At 38.7% G+C, this 16,809-nt stretch overlaps 1 protein-coding gene across 3 annotated transcripts in view; it reads left to right on the forward strand.

The window, feature by feature from the left end:
- Pik3r4 (phosphoinositide-3-kinase, regulatory subunit 4) overlaps positions 1-16,809 on the forward strand; it is a 77,014-nt gene that overhangs the window by 55,686 nt on the left and 4,519 nt on the right. For 2 of the 3 annotated variants that reach the window (XM_005406858.1, XM_005406859.2), the window contains exons 14-16: positions 6,324-6,488; positions 10,674-10,885; positions 15,164-15,295. In XM_005406858.1, the coding sequence (XP_005406915.1) occupies positions 6,324-6,488; positions 10,674-10,885; positions 15,164-15,295 (509 nt within the window). Of the gene's footprint in view, positions 1-6,323; positions 6,489-10,673; positions 10,886-13,384; positions 13,571-15,163; positions 15,296-16,809 lie in introns of those variants that run through there. The other variant, XM_005406860.2, reaches the window with a different exon arrangement.

Consider the following 16,809-nt stretch of genomic DNA (forward strand, 5'->3'; position numbering starts at 1 on the left):
GTCAGAAGTACAAAAAAGATAAGGAAAAATGAACAGAGTTTGAGGAGCCCTGTGGAGCGCCATCAGACGTTTCAACACATGCACGAGTTTCAGAGGGAGAGCAGAGAGTATAGTTGTCCCTCGGTGTCCATGGGGATTGGTTTCAGAGTTCCTGCAGATACCCAGAGGGGTGGATGCTCAAGTCACTCATAACATGGCATACTACTTGCAAATCACCTCTGTGTGTCCCAAAGGAGCAGTACCTCCTGGACTGCCTGAAAGCATGGAGAGAAAAGTGACGTGGTGCCTCCTAAGTGTGATGAACAGACATTGATCAAAAGTGGTGGCAGCCAGAAGTCAGAAATATGGATGATACATGCAGTGTGAAAAGGAAAAGACTGTCATCCCGCAGTCTGTATCTAGTAAAATTGTCCTTCAGAAATAAGCTTGCTTCAATATAAACAAAAACAAGGACACTACTTTTAGCATACTATCTCTAAAAGAAATACTAAAGAGAACACTTTATGCTAAAATAAAAAGCATGGGACAATAACCTAAATCCTTCTAAAGAAATAAGAAGAAAAAATACAGCTAAAATTATAAGTAAATGTAAAAGAAAGTATGAATTATTTTTTTGCTTATACCTGCTCTCTCATTTAAAGTGACTACTGCATAAAAACATAAGGCTGTGTCTGTGGGCTTATACTAATAGTTGAATAGATGAGGGAGGAGGAAACAACTATTGGAGCAAATTTTATTGTTGAAATGAAATTGTTATTTATTTGATTTATCAGTTGTATTTTTTTAGGGCAACTACTTAATCTTGAAACTTTCAGTAAAGTTCAGAAATATAAAACAACTTGAAACTTCTAGTAAAATTTAAAAAAAACCATAAAAACAATGGTAAATTAAGTAATAAAATACTTAAAGCAAAAGAAGACAGTAATAATAAAAGTAGAAAAATGAAAATATTTCAGACACAAAAAAACAGCAGACAATCAGATGTAAGTCATACCTTATGGTGGTCATACTAAATGTAATCAAAAGACAAAGTTGATAGGATGAGAATCCAGTTATGTGCTGTGTATAGAGATACACTTTGGGATTTAGAGGCACCAATAGGTTGAAAGTGAGGATTGAAAAAGAGACACCATGCAGATGCTACCTAAAAAAGAGGGGGCATGACTATATTAATGTTTGACAAAAAATTTTAAAAATTGCTCCTGAAGTCAGGGAGGGACATTTTATCATGATAACAGCATGAGTGCATCAGGAAGACATACCAGTTATAAACATAGGTACCTAACAACAGACAAAAGCAAAATACATGAGGCAAAAACTGACAGAATTGAAGGGGAAGCCACCTATACATGTGGGAGATTTCAATATCCTTGTTTCAATACTGATAGAACAAATAGGAGTAAGAGCAACAAGAAATCAGAAACTTGAACCTCACTGTCAACCAGTCAGATCTAACAGTATCAACAGAGGACTCTAATGCCAAACAGTAGGATACGGTTTTCATCAGGTGTGTATGGCATGTGTTCCAGGTTAAATCATGTATCTATAAAACCAGCGTCAGAACTGAAAAGAACTGAAAGCATACAGTGTGTTTTCCAACCACCTTCGCAGAATGACATTAGGTATCAGGAACAGATAGGAAGTTGGAAAATTCACCAGTATATGGCGGTAAAATAGCATGTTGGTGAGTAGTATAGTGATTCTAAGGGAAATTAGAACATATTTGAGATTAATGAAAATAAAAACACAGCATACTCAGACTTAGAAAATGCTACTTAAGGGTATTTATAGCTGTACTAACTTAACCTGAAGAAACTAGCTAAAGAACAAGCTTACCCTGTTTCTTTCAAGGAAAGAAAAAACTAAAGAGGAAATAAATAAAATAGAAAATGTAAAAACAAAAACTAAAGAAATACCAACATAAGCAGGACTTGATTCCTTGTAAAGCTCCACAAAATTGTTAAACCTTTATGATAATGATCAGTTTAAAAAATAATAGAATCATTCATTACAAAAATCAGGAATTTTTAATGAAGGGATATTACTTTTCACTTGACAGAAATAAGAGGATATTATGAAGGGAATACTACGAACACTTGTATGCCCACAAAAGGAGATGGGAAGTCTGACTAGGTCTGTAAATGGTACATAAAGTTAGTATAATGAAGACTCTTCCCGTAAACACTGGCTTAGTTTGAGGTGGCCTCATGGGGAATTCTACCAAATATTTAAAGAATTATTACCCATCATTTAGTCTCCCAAAAACTGGAAAATGCTTCTTGACTCATTCCATGTGGCAGATATATATAAATCTGACACCACAACTAGGCAGATACATCACAAGGAAACTAGAGACCTGTACTGTAATTAATTTAGGTGTAAAAACCCTTATCAAAATAGAAAGAGACTGAATCTAGCATATGAAGAGGAGTACATACCATGACTAAGTGCAGCTTCTGCCAGAAGTGTGAGTCTGGTTCAGTATATGAAAATCAGTTCATGAGTGTACTATTTGAATAATGGGTGAAGACCACACAGTTATCTCCACACTCACAATGTATTTGACAAAGTCCAGTAAATGTTTATGATTAAAACTAACACATCGAGCTAGTGATAGAAGATAAAACCCACAGCCAATATTATACTTAGTGGTGAAAGAGTGAAAGCTAAGATGAAGAACAAATGATGTCTGTTCTTGCCAATTCCACTGAGTGCTGTACTTAAGGTTCTAGCCACGCATTTAAGCAAGGAGAAGAAATCCAAAGGCATAGAAATTGGAAAGGAGAAAGTACAATTATTTCTGTTAGCTGCCAGCATGATCTAGTATATAGAAAATATTAAACAATAATAAAAAAAAGCACTGATGAATGAGTTCAGCAAAGTGGAAGATAAAGATCAGTATACAAAAATTAACTACATTTCTATTTGCTAGCAATGAATAGTCCAGATAGGAAGTTAAGAAAAATTTCCAATTATAATAGCACCAAAAAGAATAAACTATTTATGGATAAGTTTAATGCAAAAAAGTATAAGACTTATATACTAACAGATACAAAAGAAAGTACAGAAGACCTAAATAATGGAAAGAAATCTGATGTTCATGGAATAGAATGTTTAATGTTGTTGAGATAGTGTATCTTGCCCAAACTGATATATAGACTCAGTACCATTTCTGTGAAATTTCTAGCTTTATTTTTCTTTAGACATTCATAGTTGCCTCGAGAATTCATAAATACATTATAAGAGACCCAGAATAATCAAAACAATCTTAAAAGAAATATACCAAATTGGAGAACTCAAACTTGGAAATTTCAAAATTGGTAATGAAGCTACAGTAATCAAAATAATGTGGTTCTGCCTGAGGATAGGTCAGCGAATAGAACTGACATGCAGAAACACATTTATGATCCTTGTTTTTTGACAAAAGTGTGGGATGCTACGATGGAGAAAAGAATAGCCTTTTTAGCAGATGGTTCTGGGATCAGCAGATTCACATGCAGAAAGATGAATTTTCATACAGTTAGTCAAAATGTATCATGGACCTAAAAGTAAGAAATCAAGTTATAAGACATTCAGAAGAAAACAAAGGCTTGTAAATATCCATGATTATACATTAGGCAACGATTTCTGAGACAGGACATCAAAAGTATAAGTGATTAAAAAAATAGACAAATGAGACTTCATCAGTATTGTAAGTCTTTGTGCTTCAAAGGGACACTATCAAGAAAGTGAAAACACACAGAATAGGAAAAATATATTTGACAAAGTAAATTGCATGCCTGATAAGGATCTGTTGTTACCCAGAGTATATAAAGAACTCTTACAGCTCAGCAATGAAAAAACAAGTAACCCAATGAAAAATAAAAAATCAGATGTTTCTCCAAACAGGAGCAATAAGCATCATTGGTTACTGGGGCAATGCAAATGAAAACTATGATGAGATATCATTTCACGTCCACTGCAGTGACTGTAGGGAAAAACAACAACAACAAAATAACGAATGTTGATAGGGATGTTTATAGAGAAATAACAAATGTTAATGAAGAAATGTTGTGGAGAAATTGGAGCTTTGTATATTGTTGATGGAAGGAAGTAGCTCCACAACTGTGGAAATCGTTTTGACAGTCTCTCAAAATGTGGAATGCAGAGTTGCCCTGTGACCCCACAATTCCACTCCTCGGTGTGTACACAGGATACGTGAGGATGTGCTTACACAAACTCTATACATAGATGTTCTTAGCAGCCTTAGTCACTTTAGCCAGAAAGTGGAGACCACAGTGTCTACCAGCTGATAAATAGACGAACAAACATAGTATATCGGTGCAGTGGAAAAATCAGCCACAACAGAGAAAGAAGTGTTAATACACGCTACAACATGAATAAAACTTTAAAACATTTTGCTAAGTGAAAGAAACCAATTCCAAAGACCACATTTTTGTGATTCTATTGGTATTAAATATCCACACTAGGCAAATCCGTAGAAACAAAAAGCAAATGAGTAGTCATCCCTGGAGGAGCAAGACCAGGAGGCAAGGGCATTGTAGGATGACAGCTATCGAGGGCAGCATGTCTTTTTGGGATGATGAAAATGTTCTGCAGTTAGATAATGTTGATGATGGCAAACTCCTCTTAAGGGTGAGTTTTGTGGTGTGTGAATTAGATCTCGATATTAAAAGAGGTGAAGAAAACACAGTGGATCGAGAGACCAAGCAGCTTTGCTATCGCCTCCTCCTTGGCTGTCTTTACTCATTTCCAGTACCATATGGGCCACATCGGGCAGTGTTTGAGGTACATATCCACACAAATATGCGTGATTCATAGACAAACTTCACAGTAGCATTATGTGTCATAGTGCAAAAATGGAAACAAACCATATGTTCATCAGCTGATGACTAGGTAAACAGATATGGTGTATCCCATTGGCAGAATCATACTCAGCCATGAAAAGGAGTAAAGCACTACATGGTACAGTGTAGGTAAACACGACAACATGCTGCGTGAAAGAGCGGATACAAGAAGCCATATAGTGTACAACTGCATTCACATGAAAGGCCCAGAACAGAAAAGTTCATAGGGGATGCAGAGAGTGCCAAATCGGGAATAAGTGCTAATGAGTATGAGGACAGTTTTACTTTTGGGTTTCTTAGGGATGATCAAAATGACCTAGAATCGGTGATGATCTATGCAGAGTTCTGTTAATGTACTCAAAATTGCTGGATTGTACACTTTAAAATGTAATCTATGGTGTATGAAAATGATCTCAATAAAGCAAGTTAAGAAAAAGTGAACTGGAGAGGTTAGTATTGAAGACCAGAAGGATAGATAATAAAATGTGTTTCCTATAGGTGATGTTATAAATGTTTCTACTTTCCTGTATTTCTTTGCATTTTAATAATTTTTGTCCATTTAATATGCATTAGCTTTTATGATAAAATGAAATAAATTACAAAAGATTAATAAATGTGGTGATTAGAGATTGTGACCTTTTAGAGATACAGTTCTTGTGAAATGTAAAGATGCAATCTGTATGCAGAATACTGAAGGAGGAAATTGGTGGTAATGAAGGCATTCTGTCCTGATTGCAAATTTGCAGAGGTTGTGAATTTAAAGGAGAAAGGTTAGGAAAAGACTGCTTGAGAAGTTCATTGTGTGTGGGAGAGAGCAAATGTGCAAATTTTGCATTTATAAAGGTATTAATGGCATATATATTACAGTAAAATCTTGGTTCCTGAAACAAAACAAAATTATTCAGCAAAATTTTGCTTGCATTCGCAAACTACATATCAGTAACAAACACAAATATAAATGCAGCATCTTCCCTAAAATTGTAAAACAGATTCATAAGCAGTGGGGCCACTGTGTTTAATCTCTGCTGTGATCCTGTATGGTACGTAGTGCACTCTTTATTTTGTGAATGAGTAAACTGAGGCACAAAGGTCTCAAGTAGATTGGTCAAGTAGATTGACCAAGGTTATGTGGGCAGTTGCTAATGAAGCTTAGATTCCTATAGCCAGGCTGTAAGGAGTTACGGGATGAATGAAAGGGCTAAGAGTGAGGGTTTAAAGTATTGCAAAAGTTAAAGGAGAACTGAACCAAGACTGTAAGTACTGGAGTTCCGATGAGAAAAGAAGGTCAGTCTTTTTTGTGGTAGATGTGTATGAAGGTGGCTGTTTGAGGTGAACTCTGTACCCTTGCCTTTTAGGGGAGATTGTTGTTTGTGTTGGGGCACCAGGAAGATAAATGGACTACTCCTAGGTGGGTATTTGGTATTAGCAATGATGTGCTGTGGCTGTTTCAGAAATGATACCTTACTTCTCTTTCAGATCCATTCTTACATACAGCCGAATTGGAGGACGCGTCAAGACACTCACGTTTTGCCAAGGCTCCCACTACTTAGCCATCGCATCTGATAATGGTGCTGTCCAGCTCCTTGGAGTTGAGGCTTCTAAGCTGCTTAAGTCTCCTAAAATCCATCCTCTGCAAAGCAGGTGACTGTCTTTTTTTTTTATCCTTGCATTTAACACACTGTGGTAACTTAACTTTTCCCTGTACCCTGCAATATGGTTTGGATCACTGTGGCCCATACATTGCACTAGATTTTTTAAGGCCATGAAGTAAGTAAGGCTAACCACCACATGCAGTTTTAGAAGGCAGTGTCTTTATATCTTATTTTCTGCCACTTTGTGAGAGGGTTAGAGATGCAGTTTTGAATGCACTTATACCAGGCTGGAATCTGTTTAAATAACATAATTATTACATCGTTGATCTAACTACTGAAAACATACCTCTGTTTGGCTGATTTTGAGGTTTTTTGTTTTTTTGTTTTTTGAGACAGGGTCTCACTGTGTAGTTTAGCTGACCTTGAACTCACTATGTCACCCAGGCTGGCCTTGAACTCACAGGGATCCTCCTGCCTCAGCCTCTCGAGTGCTGGGATTATAGGCATGAGCCACCCTGTCCAGCTAGGTGTTCTTAATTAAAGAAAACAACATCAGCATTCTCTTGCTTGGCATTAAAATCTCTGAAGTTGATGGGAATACACTTTTGAGCCAGGAACACAACTGTAATCCCAGCACTCAGGAGGCTGAGGCAGGTGGATCACTGTGAGTTCGAGGCCAGTCTGGGCTACATAAGCAGGTTGGAGGTCAGTCTGCACTACATTTTTTTTTTTTTTTTGTGGTACCGGGGATCGAACTCATGACCTTCTGCTTGCCAGGCAGGCACTTATGCCACTGAGCTATATCCCCAGCCCCAGTCTGCTCTACATAGTGCGACCTTGTCTCAAAAAAAAGAATTTTGGGGGCTGGGGATTTAGCTCAGCGGCACAGCGCCTGCTTGGCAAGCGCAAGGTCATGAGTTCGGTTTCTGGTACCAGAAAAACAGCCCCCCTCAAAAAAAAAAATTTAAAGAAAAGAATTTAGTAGATATATGACTTACGACTTCAAAATGCTTATTAGTTTTGTTTAGGAATTTGTTTAACTTTGTGTAAGTTGTAGTTATTTACAAATTAAACATATAAAATAAGATATTTAAAGATAAAGCAGGCTAATTTTTTGGATGATCAATATGTGTTATATGCTGAGGATTCCAAAGACAGTAAGATATGATCTCTAAGAATATACAGATTAGTGGGAGAAATAGACAAGAGGTGGTTCTAGTGTACTACAGTGACATGCTGTGGTGTATGGTTAGCAGCAGCCTACTTGAAAGGGGTAGAGAAGGAGATGGAGGACTAGAAGTGGGTTAGTCAGCTGAAGCAGCGAGGCTGTAAAGGGCATGCCATGTACAAGTGTTGGACCTCACAGAAAGAAAGCAAAATGAAACTTTTAGTGGATAATGACTCATGGTTATTGTATAGCTTAAAGACAGAAAAGAACACCTAGGATTTCTTTGTTTTATTTTTATTGTTTTGTTTTGGCTTTAAAAGTATGTGTATTTTCACTATATTCCCTGAACAGGTTTCAGCAACTTTTTTCCAGAACATATTATGTATGGCCTTTAACTGAATAAATGCACACCAGTTTTCTTTACAGGTTGTTTCAGCAGAGGATGAATATATAGCAGTATACTTACCAGACGTGGTTATCTCACAGTGGACAGCATTTTCACTGTGAATGTTACTGTCTTTTAGCAAATATTTACTACTTAGAGTAGGAGACTTGCCAGGAAATATAGATTTTACTGTACCTCACTGTAGTTTTACTGTACCTAATTTGCTCCAAGAAACCTTGCTGGAGTCATTTGTTTCATTCAGCATATCAGCTGTTATCGTGACTCTTATGAATTAGAATTTATGGGAAGAATCAGTTCATATTTTATTTGACATCTTGATTTTCATCATTCTTCTATAGAAAAATATAGTCACAAGTAGAATATTGGTAAATATAGGTTTATCTGATAGGGGGTCAGCAAACTATAGCCTAGTATGGTCCATGTAATAAGAATGATTTTTGTGTTTTTAAACAATTGTAAAAAAAAAATAAGGCATATGCAAGATATGTGTGTGACTGAGGAAGTCTAAAATGTTGACTGTAGATAATGCCTGCTGATGTCTAAGAGGTAAAAATATAACAGTCTGTGTCATGGGGCAGTGTGTAGTAATCACTGAGGCTGGCCAGCGTGATTTATGATGTTTTTGTGTTTGTTTTGTTTGCCAGGCTGGGGACCAAACCCATGTTCCACGCAAGCTGGGCATGTGCTATTCCACTGAGCTACATCCCCAGCCCTATAACATTCAAAGTTTTCAAAGTGCCTCAACTTGAAAAAAAGAGTAGAATAGTGCTCTACAATACAAAGAGATAAATTACTGGCTTATGCAACAGCATTGACTTTTAAATATTTTGCTAGAAAAAAATTTGATCTAATTAGAAAGAAATCAGATGCAAAAAGCTATGCACTATATATTTCCATTTATGTGACATTCTGGGAAAACAAGTTACAGGGAAGAAAACTGATCAGTGGTTTCTACAAAATGAGGGACGGGTGGGTGATTTCAAATGGGCTGCACAAAATAATTTGGGGATGCAGAACACTTTTCTGTGGTTCTGATACGGTAAGCGAGTCCATTGAGAGAGGAACTCCAAGAAAACTGAGAAGGCAGGAATGAACAAAGCTTTATTGGAGCCGGCTGATGAACAGTCTCTAACCAGGAACCAGGGAAGATGTCCATGTCCGTCTGGGTCTCACCTTCAGTTTAAGTGTGTTTTAGGTTTCCATAGTAACCATTATTACCTCCTTTTGGGGGATCTTACAAGAATGTCACACAATTATCACAAAGTTTACTTCTCCCAGAAGGTCACACAACCAAATTCCAAATGACCACTGCAGTGTAACTTTTAGCCCGTTTCCCAATTTGTCCTGTTTGTTCTGTTCCCATTTTATGACTCCCTATGCTGAGCTGATAACTAAGCAAGGCAACTGGGGTGAACTACAGGTTAAGTGAACTTTAAGTGACTTCTCTTAATCTGGAGTTAAAAACAGGAAATGGAGTCTCTCTTGCCTTATCAGTTCTGTGGTGGAAGGTACAAGCCTATGTATTTGTCACAGCCCATTTAAATGTATTCCACAAAGAAGTGATTTTACTGTATGTAAATTTAAAAAATCAGCCAATATATATGGGAAAGATGGAACACAGTTTGTGACAAATGAACTTGTTTTAGAAAGGAATCATATAATCACATTGAGGGGCATCCCATAGGGAATGGAGGTGCCAACCTGAGTAACTTGGGAAAAACAGAGGATACTGCAGGGCTAGTGACAAAAGGAACCGAGCTCAAAACATTGTGTCCAATTGGTTGTTTTTCGCAGGCTTGTGGTTTAACAATTTTGAGGCTACTTTCTAAGGTTAAAAAGAATGAGTAAATGTATTGTGGATAAGGAGAGCCAGGTTCTCACTAAATGGAAAAAGAAGGTACAAATAAGTGGCTGGGCTGGAAGGAACTGGTACTGAACAGGAGCTGGGGATTTTACCATGGATTAATGATACACGTGCTGCATATATGTGTGTGCAAAGACATAGGTAGAGAAGCAAGATGTGTCTAGGTACATGAAGAAGTGTATACATTACCTCTGACCATTGAGAGAACTAACAGAAATCATCAGACAAGTCCAAACTGAGGGTTATTTTCCAAAATAGCTAACCAGTAGTCTTACAAAACATCAAGGTTGCAAACGACTGAGGAGCTGTCGCTGATTGAAGGTGACTACAGACATAAAAACTCAGTGCCATGTGGTATCCTAGATTGGATCTTGGTCAGTAGGGTACTTGTGGAATGTAAACTGATAATGTCAGGATGTGTTGTGTACTGGGACCGTGGTTAATCTCTGTTTCAGTAGTTCTGTGGTTATGTAAGATGAGGGGGGATGGTTTTATATATATATATATATAAGATGAGAGGAACCGTTACATATCATGGTTACCTATATAAAATGAGGGGGTTGTTATATGAGATGAGGGGACCTCAGTGAAGGGTATACAGACTGCAGTTTTTGCAATTCATCCATAAGTATAAAATTATTTTTTAAAAATGCCTCAGCTCTAATTGTCTTGATTGGGTCACATAATTTTTATTTCTTGCCCGGGGATAAGACGTGAATTTACCTTAGACAGAAATCAGCACTGCGTTTTTTGGTACTAGAAAAGCCTTTGCCTTTTGCCTTGTGTGTCTTCCCAGAATCCTGGACCTGAAGGAGGACGGCTGTGTCGTGGACATGCACCACTTCAATGCGGGGGCGCAGCCCGTCCTCGCCTACGCCACTGTGAATGGCTCTCTGGTTGGCTGGGACCTCAGATCTTCCAGCAGCGCGTGGACACTGAAGCACGACCTGAAGTCCGGCCTCATCACCTCCTTTGCTGTGGACATCCACCAGTGCTGGCTCTGCATCGGTGAGCTGCCCTGCGGTCACTGGCTGGCTTTCAGTGCTGCTGGTGCCTGCACTTGCCGTCCTGTCACGGCTGGTTTGTCTTCTTCCTGTTACTGGTCATTTTCCCCATCTCCGGTTTTCATAATCATGTTATCCCATGTAATTTATTTTTCATTAAAAGGCATATTTGAAAATAAAGTATCACAAGGTATACAATAGATTCCTTTCTCCTGTGCTTAAATGAGCCTCTTTATAATCATAGTAATCAGATTTGCTGGTATCCTTTTATTCTACCAGGGCAGCAGCAGTCTTAATTTAAGGAAAATAGTGTTTGAGTTTGGGCAGACAGTTTTAAATTCCGGTAACCACAGGCAAGGTGTTTAACTCCTGTCTCCCAGCGTCCTCATCTTCAGGTGGGACTGATCCTTTCAGAGTTTGCTTTGAAGATTTAATGAGCTCAAACCGTAGGTCAGTGCCTAGTGTGGGAGAAGAGTGAGCGATGGTTTCTCACTTTGTTCCCCACCCCTCTGTAGGTTGAAGGTGTAGCATGTGATACTGCTTGCTTCTTTTGTAGTTACACAGATGAATTCTGAAAGATATAGACAGTAGTGTGGCCCTCACCTAGACAGTGTGCAGACACGTCCATCATTTTCTCATAGCCCCCTTCCCAGACCCTCTGTCCGGTTAGCCCTTTCCAGAAGGTCATGTAGTTAGAATCATGTAATGCACATGTTTTCTCACTAAGCACAGAGCTTGTGAGACTTTCCCATGTGGTTGCATATATGAGGAGTTTTTAATTTACTGTTGAGTAATACTCCATTTTATGAATAATTTGTGTATTCATTCTCCAGTTCATGGATAATTGAGTGTTTTTTGTTGTTGTTGTAGTTTTTTACCTTTTCTGAATAAACTTGCAAGGATAGGTTTTTGTAAGGACGTATATTTCTGTTTATTTTAGGGTACATACCCACAAATGGTATTGCTCATGATCTAATTTTTAATTGACAAGTAATAATTGTATATAGATGTGTGTATGGGCAGCGGTATGACATTTCATTGTATGTTTACACTGTAGAATATGTAATCAGGCAATCAAGTCCATCACCTCACATAATTTTTTTACTTATTTCTAGTATGTATTGCACTGCTGTTGCATTAAAAAATACTAATATAGAATTGTAATCTTTCCTATCTGTGAAGTATGAATATTTTAGTTGAGGAGCCAGTTCTTGTTTTTATTTAATGAAGAAATAAGACCAGATTCTATAACAAAATAGTAAGAGGATAATAGTAGTTAATATACTGTGTGTAGTTATCTTTGTAGTAGTTACTCAGTACAAGATGTAAACCAAAACAGTTCTTACGGGGTGGACCCCAAATAGATAATAACATAAAATTTCTTTTCCAGTGAACTGAGATAAACTAGTAGTATGAATGAAACAAATTAGCATTTATATTGAAGTATTTTTGAAACAACAGAATAGATATAATTTGGGGAAGTATTTGAACTTCTCCCTATTTCATACTGTTTATCTCTGTCCTGTTTTGCTTTTTATGTGTGTTTATAGATTGTCTTGGTTACTTTTCTCTCCTTGCTGAGATACAGTAGCCAACGCCCAAAATGGCTCCCAGGCAGAAGATAGCAAAGCAAAAAGAGCGAAGTGGGGAATGGCAGCAAGCAGCCTCTTCCTCTCCCTTAACATATGCAAACTGTCCACCCCAGGGCAGGTGTAGCTCTCACACCCATAATCAGTCAAACTCTAAAAGCCTGTCCCACGACCGCATGAGGCTTTTGGGGGACACCCAGACACAAACCGTAACATAGATACAAGTACAATGTGAGGGTGTTTGTCTGAGTTATTCCAGTTAGCATTATTTTCTCAAGTTGCATCCAGTTACCTACAAACGCCTCAAGTTTATTTTTATTGCAGGGAAATTCTCCCTTGTGAATAAATACATTTCTCTTATCCATTCATCTGTTGATGGACATACATACTGTTTTTAAGATCTAGCTATTGTAAATTGAACTGCTGTAAGCAGAGATATGCGTGTATCTTTGTAATACTGTGATTTTTAACTTCTTTTGGAAGATACCTAGAAGGGGGATAGCTGGATCAAATGAAATTTTATTTTTAGTTTTTTGAGGACTGTCCACACTAATTTCTGTGTTGTACTAGTTTACATTCCTACCAACAGTGTAGAAGAGTTCCTCCCCGCCACCCGCCTGCCCAAATTCTCCCAAGCATTTGTTAATATTAGATTTTTTGATGATAACCATTCTTCCTGGGGTAAGATGGTATATCAGTGTAGTTTTAATTTGCATTTCTCTGATGACCAGCCATAATTAACATTTTTTCGTGTAGTTATTTGCCATTTGTAATTCTTCTGAAGAGTGTCTATTCATTTTAGTTGCCCATTTTTTGAGTGGGTCTTTTGTTTCGAGGAGTCTAATTTTTTTTTTTTTTTTTGGTTTTTCTCCGGTACCGGGAACCGAACTCACGACCTTGCGCTTGCCAGGTAGGCACTTTGCCACTGAGCTAAATCCCCAGCCCCCAGGAGTCTAATTTTTTGAGTTCTTTATTCTAGATGTTAATCTTCTGTTTGTGGCATAGCTGGCAGTTCTTTCCTCACTCTGTAGATTGTCTCTTCACTCTTTTGATTGTTTCCTTTGCTGTGCAGAAGCTTTTGAATTTGCTGTGATCCCATTTGTTGCTTCGTGGTATTATTTCTTGTGCCTTTGGGATTCTGTTCAGAAGGTCCTTGCCTATACCTATGCCTGAAGAGTTGTACCTATTTTATCTTCTACCAGATTGTTTCTGTTTTAACATTTAGATTTTTGACCCATTTTGATTTTAGTTTACTACATGATAAGAGAGATGGGTTTAGACTCAATCTGCTGCATGTGGACACTACTTTTCCCAGCACCATTTATTACAGAGGCTTTCTTTCCCCTGTTGTGTTTTTGGCTTCTCTTCAAAAATCAATAGCTGTATGTGCCTGGTCTTGTTTCCGCTTCTGCTGTTCTGTTGTATCGCACCGCATGCCTGTCGCATATACATCTGTGATAAAAACATTTAAAATTTCTTCTTTCAGCAGTCTTGACATATACAGTGCATTGTTATTAATTATGGTGACCATTCTGTGCAGTAGATCATTAAAGCTCATTCCTGCTAGGAACCTTTTGAACCCTTTTATCCTTGCCAGCCCTTTTCTCATCCATCTTCCTCTCCTTTTCCTGTTTTAAGTGTCGCCCTCTTCCGAATAGTGCTTTAAAATTGCCCTTGAGAATTTACACATCCTACTGTTTCCCTCTCAGAAGAATTATAGTTATCTGTGCTTAATTTAGGTTTCTAGATTCCCTTCTGTTTGCATATTTATGATATTAACTAGCTATCTTTTCCTGTATTGCTTTTTATATAGTTTATTTGGAATGCTTTTTTTTTTCCTTCTGTGTAAATAAACCACACAGGTACAGGAACTCGTAACGCTACATCGAGCACAGTGCATATCACACACCTACCAGATCAGCAAATGGCAGTGATGCCTCTCAGGCAGCCTGGTTGTCCTGGAGTGGGGCAGGCTGAAATGCAGAGGGACCCAGACTCCTGTTTGTCCTCACTGCCCCCTATGGGATTGGATCTCTTCCCTGGGATTGGAAACTAATTCATGAATGTCCCCTGTTGTGTCACCAGTTGCTCAGTGTTGGAGCAGGCATCATCTTGTGGGATGAGGGGGCTGTCTTTCCTTCTTCAGGGTTCAAGTTGCTGTGAGCAAATGCAGAGGTACTCACCCCACTTTCTTCTGTGATTAGATGCCCATACCTACCTCCTGAGTGCTTTAGAGAAAAATGTACATGGGAAATGCTTAAAGTCTGATGATAGTTGCAAAACTGCTACCACTTTGGACTCTAAAGTGATCTTTGGGTATTAGTAAAATATGTCATTTAAGGCAGTCTGAACATTTTGACTTACCAGCTTCAGTTTATGTCTTCTCTAGAGCTTTGCTTTTGTGGGTGCCTTTGGCAGTTGATAACAGTGTCAATAATTAATGAGTTACTCTTGAATTTACATTCCTAAGACAGTATTATAGTGGCTTTATGTTGAGCACTTTATATCTGTTCATTAAAAACTTGTGTTGTTTGAAACTGGGGAGACAACTTCATGAAACAAAGCCTTTCTCTGAATGCCTACAGCAGTTTTAAAATACATTATTTTAAACCTGTTGCTGTTTACCTTTGTGTAAATGGAGCCTATGGTGTTTTGATCATTACATAAACTCTGTTATGCTTTTTCTTCCCAAGGTACAAGCAGTGGTACCATGGCTTGTTGGGACATGAGGTTCCAGTTGCCAATTTCCAGTCACTGTCATCCTTCCAGGGCGCGAATCAGGCGTCTCTCCATGCACCCGCTGTACCAGTCGTGGGTGATTGCAGGTGAGATGGAGGGCTGGCTTTCATGACAGGGAAGTTTCTTGGAAACTGCATTATGTCCTGTTGCTAAAACTCATGTTTTTTAGAGTTTTAATTTCATATATGAACCAAATGCCTGATTGCATTCTGATTGTGGAAGTTCCCACCACTGAAATGTCACTGTCGTCTCATATTTATTATGTTTAGAAACAATATTCTGTGTTGCTGCTACCACTCTCCATTCCTGCCTGCTACTGTCTCTCATTTTACTTCTTTGCTTTCTCCTGTGTTCCCTGTTTTGTTAAAGCTGCCGCTATCTTCCTTGAAGTCTAAGTTAGAAACCTTGATTCATCCTCTCAGTTGCCATTTCTTGGCGATGTGTTTCTTGCAGGCTCCCCTCCTGTTCATTGTGCACTAGCTTTGTTTTGCACGGATCTTTGGTCAGAACACTTACACAAGTCTTTGGAACCAGTTTTCCTCATCTGTAAAATGTGGGTGAAATACTTAATGTGGACGTTTTCAGGAAGTGAAGTAGAAAAAGCACACAGTCTGACATACAATTAATGCTTGATAAATAATAGCTTTTTTTTCCTCGTGTTTTTCTTATGAGCCCACTTGCTTTGGGCTCTGTGACCCCTTCTGATATACGCTGTCCACCTCATGCACCGGTGCTGTCACAGTCGTGGTGCTGCCAGGTGCAGTGACCACCGCGGAGCCCTCATGAGCGGTCGTTTGCTCAGCTGTCCCTTTGGCATCTTTTTAAAATCTTCGCCTAACTGGTTCCCAGGTCATTTCTCTTACTTGTCCCACTTTCTGACCCACTGGTTCCTTGTCTTCCTAACTTTGAAATTGTGGTCTCACTCACAGTGTTTGGTCTTAAAATCTTGTCCTTCTACACAGGCTCTGTGTGTGATATCATCCAGTCCCACACTTTAAATACCGAATTTATGCAGGTTTTATATCTGTATGCCAAAAAATTCTCCCCTGAGATTTCCAGTAGCCATCATAAACTTGATGTGGCCAAACTGAGTACCAATTTCCCCTTTGCAGAGTGTTCCCTGTGCTGCCTCATACCCTGAGACACACTTGCTCTCCCCATGGGGTCCTCTCAGTAAATGGAAACTCTGCGGGGCACTCAGCAGCGTCTGGTGTTGTCCCTGACTCTTCTTGTCTCATCCTCCTCCAGTGCCTCAGCCAGCCCCAGCAGCTTTGTGTTGAAATAGACCCAGAAACTGACCGCATGTCCCTGTTCGGAAGCTTCACTGTTTCCTGAGTCTGAACCACCGTGATGTCTTGCTCTTTTAATGCCGTAGCCTCTTAACTTCCCGCTTCTCTGTGTATCCCTTATGGTTGTTTTTACTTCTCCTAATACTTTCTAGTGGTGTCTTATTCCACATGACAGAGAAACTCCTTACTGTGGTCCAAAAGGCCTTACGAGAGCTAGCCTCCTGCCCCACTCTCTGACTTTCTTATCAGTCAGGGTTCCAGCAGGAAACTCATGGCACCTGAAGGTCAGAAGATTTTATTTTCAAGGAACT

This window comes from Chinchilla lanigera, unplaced genomic scaffold, assembly GCF_000276665.1.
Source record: "Chinchilla lanigera isolate Chin_1 unplaced genomic scaffold, ChiLan1.0 scaffold00100, whole genome shotgun sequence".
Taxonomy (NCBI): Eukaryota; Metazoa; Chordata; class Mammalia; order Rodentia; family Chinchillidae; genus Chinchilla; species Chinchilla lanigera.